This window comes from Rhopilema esculentum, chromosome 7 (genome assembly GCF_057945365.1).
Source record: "Rhopilema esculentum isolate cy_ngs chromosome 7, ASM5794536v1, whole genome shotgun sequence".
Lineage (NCBI taxonomy): Eukaryota > Metazoa > Cnidaria > Scyphozoa > Rhizostomeae > Rhizostomatidae > Rhopilema > Rhopilema esculentum.
Genome location: NC_142821.1, coordinates 648,256 through 654,710, shown reverse-complemented (window position 1 = coordinate 654,710; position 6,455 = coordinate 648,256). Strand labels below are relative to the sequence as shown.

General features: G+C 35.4%; 1 protein-coding gene across 1 annotated transcript; it reads right to left on the bottom strand.

Moving 5' to 3' along the window:
• Positions 1–300: 300 nt before the first annotated feature.
• LOC135683534 (uncharacterized) lies at positions 301–3,670 on the bottom strand. Its single transcript, XM_065198818.2, has 4 exons — positions 3,427–3,670; positions 2,810–2,906; positions 1,539–1,870; positions 301–1,310 (listed from the first exon to the last, which is right to left on the bottom strand). The coding sequence occupies exons 1-4, from the start codon at positions 3,591–3,593 to the stop codon at positions 1,067–1,069; spliced, it is 840 nt and encodes a 279-aa protein (XP_065054890.2). The 5' UTR covers positions 3,594–3,670; the 3' UTR covers positions 301–1,066.
• Positions 3,671–6,455: the final 2,785 nt, after the last annotated feature.

Below are 6,455 nucleotides of genomic sequence, written 5' to 3'. Positions count from 1 at the left end.
TATCTGAAAGATCCTAGCCTTGTCCTGGAACTTAGTCAGATTTTTTGCTGGATCCGCCCATGCTTTAGCTATTCAATTTGGCAAAATAGTTTTAGAAATAGTGAGTCCTAGAGCCACAGTGATGTACTCTCTACTACAGACATTATTGCTATGTCACCATGCTCATTATCATTTCAAAAGCATATAGCTTTGCTCAGATCAAACAAGAGTCTTTAAAGCTTAAATAATTTATATATTTCTTAAGGCCTTCTAACATAACTAAACCTTCCTGTTAAAGAAGACTAGAAAAAAACAACAGTGCACCTTTTAACTTTTTCATTGTTCTTTAGATCCCCCAATTGGTGTGAAGTGCTGATACATGATATTAAGAACACAAATTTCAATCTACATCAACTCTAAGTTAACATTCAAATCAAAGGTGTGCCCTAAATTTAGACACCATCACATGTCAATGTCTTTAAAAATAAAAGACAAAAGTTCCTATAATTTGGCTAATTCCTTCAAATCAACAAGTGCCTACAATATAGCAAATATTGTAAATTTTAAAAGAATTGCATAAAAAATAATTGTAGATAAATGATTTCACATTTTTTTGCTGACAGTTAACTAATGGTGTCTTGTCTAAAATCCAGCCCATTAATTAAAATTTGAACAATACTGATAAATGAATAGGCATAAAATAACAGTACAATGAATTTTATCTATGTACAATTTACAATCTTAAGTTATTCTATTGACTTGTGTTGGTCCCTTAACTGCTTGCTGGCATTTTTTCCTATTCACTGTGAGATATCATTTGCTACTGGCAATACAAATTAGTTATCGAGTCACAGAAACAACATAAAAGCAGCAACAATGCAGGCAAGAGCTTGACTGAAAATACTGAAGAAGTAACTTCAACAGCTGCAGTTGTCAATTGTCTACTTCTATGAATGTAAGAATTTTTAGACTGCCATCAAAGATGGAAACAACTCCATAAAGGGATCTTCCCACATCATGTCATCAACAACAGCATCATCAATTTGAGGATCTAAGGTTGCCGCAATGCTCTTCACGTCTCCTTCATTTATGAGAATTTCATCAATGGACGAGTTGCCCACCAAGCTTGGAACATCTCCAAAGAGGCAGATGTCTTCAAGGGTGTCCCCATCAATACCCGAGTCTGGGGAGCTTGGGGAGCTCCCAGAGACAGATGACAGAGCATCCTCAATATCGCTGTCACATTCTTCAACTTTGAAAGGAATTGCACTAAGGACCTCATCCACCTCAGTTTCTTTGCTGGCTTGTCCAATGATGTTGATGTCTTCAGACTAAAAAAAGAAACCATTTATTATGATTATGAATTACAGTGGCAAAAAATACTATATATTGTAAATAGCCAATGTTTACTGATTTCTCTAATAAAACAAACAATTTAGATTTACAAATCATTTAGATTTAAAAACAAAAAGGATTGAAAAAAAAAACAAATCAGTTATATATATATATATATATAAAACCCGAAGAGACAAAAATGAAAACAATCACAGAAATCTTACCTCAAACTGTGCAACCAAATCGTGACCAAAGACAGAAGAAGAATCTGAAATTTCTGCTGCAGAGAAACATTTCTGAATGATGCATATTCAGGTAACCCTTCTTCAGTCTTGATCACAATTTGATCTGTATCACTGATTATGTCTGTGACATCTATTCTTTCTTTTGATGACGATTTTGCTGATTGTGGTAATGGACATGGAGCTGCGTATTCGTGGTCTGATGATGTTGAGTGTGGTGATAATCCAAACCTATCTTTTAATTTTATATTTTCCTCTGAAACCATTTGTAGCCTTGCACGAAGTTCTTCATTGCTTGTTTTTAATAAATGATTCTGCAGAAACAAGCATTAACATATTCACAACATCTTTGAGGTGAATGAAAATACATTTTGCAGGTAAAATTCTTATAAACTGCATTTGATAACTTGTGAGTTGACAGTTTGTTGATCCTATGGGCTGGTTATTTCTGAAAGAGTGCTTTGCAAGGAATATTAGTGAAAAGAAATATTAAATGTTTGAGGGGCTGTTTCTGAAACTTTGTGTTTTGTTTAATCAAATGAATGATGTTTTTCAAGTTCAGCCTGCTGGGCAAACATGGTGGACAAGTTTGTTCCTAAAAATGTTATAAACCTCTTGCTTGAAAAGCAGGAGCACCAAAAACTATGGGTTTATTAAAATCTTGCATATTGTTTAAATTATCAGATGAATTAGAATTGAAGCCTTCATAAATAAAGGGAATTTCAAGTGCATGTTCCTGATACACCTAACACATGGGATTCTTACAATTTATGAAACAAAAGAACACCAGCATTGACCTTGCCTCATCAAAAGCACAACTTTGGAAGGAAACATGCAACACACTGGTACCTGAATTGTTTATGATCACCAAAGAACAAAGATAAGAAAATAAGAGACGTGTGCTCTGTGCTTGATCTTAAACTTCATTCATTTGTCCTTTTGCTTTTTTTATTGACACACCTGTTACAGCTGATTCCATGTTTTGTATTCAGTTGGTGTGAAACTTGAACCTGACATTAATTGGCACATCACGTGCGCGAACAATAAATCTTGTAGTGTGGGTCGCAACTGAGCAATTATTTTGTATAATGGCTTCCTTTATCTTTAGACTTGAAAAGGTCAAGCAACAATAGCTTCGACTGTGATAGAATATCTTCCTGCTTCGGTTTCTAAGGGGAAGTTTTGCCTTACACTTCGACTGTGGGAGAAAGCAAGCGACTTAAATTACTTGCAACAAAAGGAAGTACTCTTACCTCTCTTTCTATTTGTGTAACAATGCATTCTAATTCTGACATTCTAGCTTTCTTTCTGTCTCGTGCTGTCTGTGCCGCTACCCGGTTTTTTAATTTCCTGAAAGAAAAAAAGAATATATTGATCAATCGAGCCGAAAACCCAATTTAAAAGGCAAAACTTACAAATAAACTTTGGCAAAGCCTAAATACGCAAAACAGAGATAGGGCAAGACTTCCCTCAGGCCAATAAGATTTAATCCAGCTTCAATTTTGCCCGAGAGCTTTTGCATCCATTTTCAAATTGTCTTGCACGATAATCACAAGAATACACTTCTCGTTAATTCACATTACTGAAGCACATAGAAACATTGACACTTTCTTGCTCTGTCTGCTAATCATGAAACTTTTAAAAACTTAATTTAACTTGGACGTTCCTTAATTACGCAATGTGAAACATCAGCTGACAACGTTATCGCTGCTGGGTTGAGAATTGGTTACATTGGAATATAAAACTTTTTTTATAATACACAAGACTGTCCATTCTAAGCTTTCTTGACTCGAGTGAAGAAGCCGTTTTTAAAGGTGCAGTTTTCATTACGGCGACCAGCACTACGAATTGAAAACCTTTAGGCCATTACCTCCGAAGGACTCTTTCCTCGGCCGTCAAGTCGTCCAGACGTCGTCTTTTCCTTGGAACTCCCGAACATGGCTCGTCAAGGGTAGCTAACACTTTCTTGCTATCAACTCCATTCAACTCCAACACGCCCATTTTACTTTGAAATAATTTATTCTGTTGTAAGTACATGAGGAATATTGTATATCCCTTTACTTCCCTAACCGTGACTGAAACTGCTTCGCCAACTAATGTTGGTTTAGAATTCTTTCCGTTTAAAGTACAATGCAATCGACGTCATAGGTTTCAACAGCTGTGGCAATGTCTAAATCTAATTGGCCAAATTTTTCACGTGACTTTTATTTAACCAATCAACTTTTTTTAACCTGCCAAGAAGACAGGAAGTGTCCGTGCTTTCTTTTTCTGATGAAATAACCTAGTCTATTTTTATCGAGATTCAAATTCAAGATGAAAATAAAAGAAACGCCGTTGTTGATGAAACTTGTGCCTGATTTTTACTTCTTGCACCTGTCAACAGATAACTTTTTCTTATTGATGAATGAGAGGAAATCCATAACAAAAGAAATTGAATACACTTTAGAGGCCAAATTTGAAATCCATTTTTAACAGCCTTCTTTGGTGCCCATTTGCAAAGTCAAATTTTCCCCATCCCCTGCCAGTCGGAAAATGTTGTTGTTTTCTCTTGCCAAATTACCTGCCATCCCTCGTGCGAAAAACAACTCGCCGGGCAAAACGAGGTTAGCATAGTACTATACGATAAATAATAACATATAGTCCTACTACAAAGAAGAGGTGAGAAAGGGGCATTTTCCTAGCCTTCCCTTTCTGGAATTTTTAGTATTTATTAGATTTTTATACTGCTTAGAATCTCTCTTAGCTGTGGAATCAAGCTTTGTTCTCAGAAAAGAAAATCGCTCACACCCCCCAAGTTAGCAAATGAAAAAAAATTGAACTTTGTTGTTTCCAAGTATTCATAATTTTCAACAGGTATCAATATTGCATAGCAAATAATTATGATATCGAACTGGCATTCACATTATATACACATTTTTTATAAGGAACCACTTTATAAGGAACGTACATGTAGCAGGCAAAGAAATTAAAGAGCCGTTAGTACTAAAGTCAAAACCCCCAAGGAACTTTTCATTCTAAATATTTCATCTTTGCAAACAAACAAACAAGCATGAAGAAGCCAGTTCTATTCATTTTGAGCTAAAGATCGTATAAATTGCGTGTAGCGTAGATAACTAGCTATCAAGTGTTTCATTGTGTACTTTTGATTGTTTCATTTTCTTTCTTATTTGAATTTTCACTTTTTCATTTATCAAACATCTTTCTAGTCTTCTTTCAGTTTCCCACCTTGTTTCTAGCTTCATTTAAAAATCTAGCGACACTGATACAGAATTCTAATGTACTATGTGAAGTTTTCATGACAGAAAACGTGTATTTGAATTAGGAGAATCAAGGAACTTTTTGTACCACAATTTGATAACAAGAAGTCCAAAACTAAGGAACTTCAAAAACACGAGCTGGGTTCCATATAAAATGAAACGCGTGTAGAAGTATTATTTTTTGATGTCGGTTTCAAATATAAATAAAAGTCCCCTTACAATTATCACTAAATATCAATCCCATTAAATTTCGTATTTTTTCTTGAAAACAATGTACTTCTATGTGCCTGGGCTTGCTGTAGCATACCTGCATGGAATGTTTATCTATTATGTTTTTGCATGTTTAGTCAGTCGGTGAAGGAAGCAACGTCTGACAAAACTCGAAACCATTTTCATGGAAGAGACAAGCCTGGACAAGTAGATTGGCAGTTTTGTCTTTGGACGGTAATATCTCTTATCACTTATCAAGTGATATGTGTGGATCATTATGGGCTCCGACACAGGTTGGAAAGTGAACGGGACCAAGGGAAAATTCAACACCTATAACAAAAGGATTTGAAAAGACTTTATTGTTCTGCAAAAATGTGGGGCGCCATGCTCCCCACCCCTTCCTCCCTTTGTTGGGACCCTGATCATATTATTGTTCTTTTCAAATTAGCTCATGCCAATTTTCAACACTCGTCATGGATGAAAGTGCCTTCCATAGGCGAAGGGGACTAATTTTGAAAGTCCGGTAAAATCCTGAACATGTCTTCAAAACAATGTATTACTGTTGTCCACAAGCGAAATCAGATACTTTTTGACTTATGCAAAAGGCATTTCTCAAAGAATTGAGACTGTGCAAGTTTTCATTTGCATCGACAATTTTTGTCGTTGCTGATGATGATGATGATGATGATAATGATGATGATGATGATGATGATGATGATGATGATGATGATGATAATGATGATGATGATGATGATAATGATTGATGATGATGATGATGATGATGATAATGATTGATGATGATGATGATGATGAGAATGATGATGATGATTGATGATGATGATTGATGATGATGATGATGATGATGATGATGATGATGATGATGATGATGATGATGATGATGATGATGATGATGATGATGATGATGATGATGATGATGATGATGATAATGATGATGATGATGATTGATGATGATGATTGATGATGATGATGATGATGATGATGATGATGGTGATGATGATGATGATGATGATGATGATGATGATGATGATGATGATGATGATGATGATGATGATGATGATGATGATGATGATGATGATGATGATGATGATGATGATGATGATGATGATGATGATGATGATGATTATGATGATGATGATGATGATGATGATGATGATGATAATGATGATGATGATGATTGATGATGATGATTGATGATGATGATGATGATGATGATGATGATGATGATGATGATGATGATGATGATGATGATGATGATGATGATGATGATGATGATGATGATGATGATGATGATGAAGTGCCAGCTTCCTCCGCACTGTTCGTTCCAGCCCTAGCAGTCGAAATGATCTTTGTCACGTCTTGTCCCAGGGGAGTCACTCAAACCTTTTATATACGGGAATGTTCATCCGTAGTT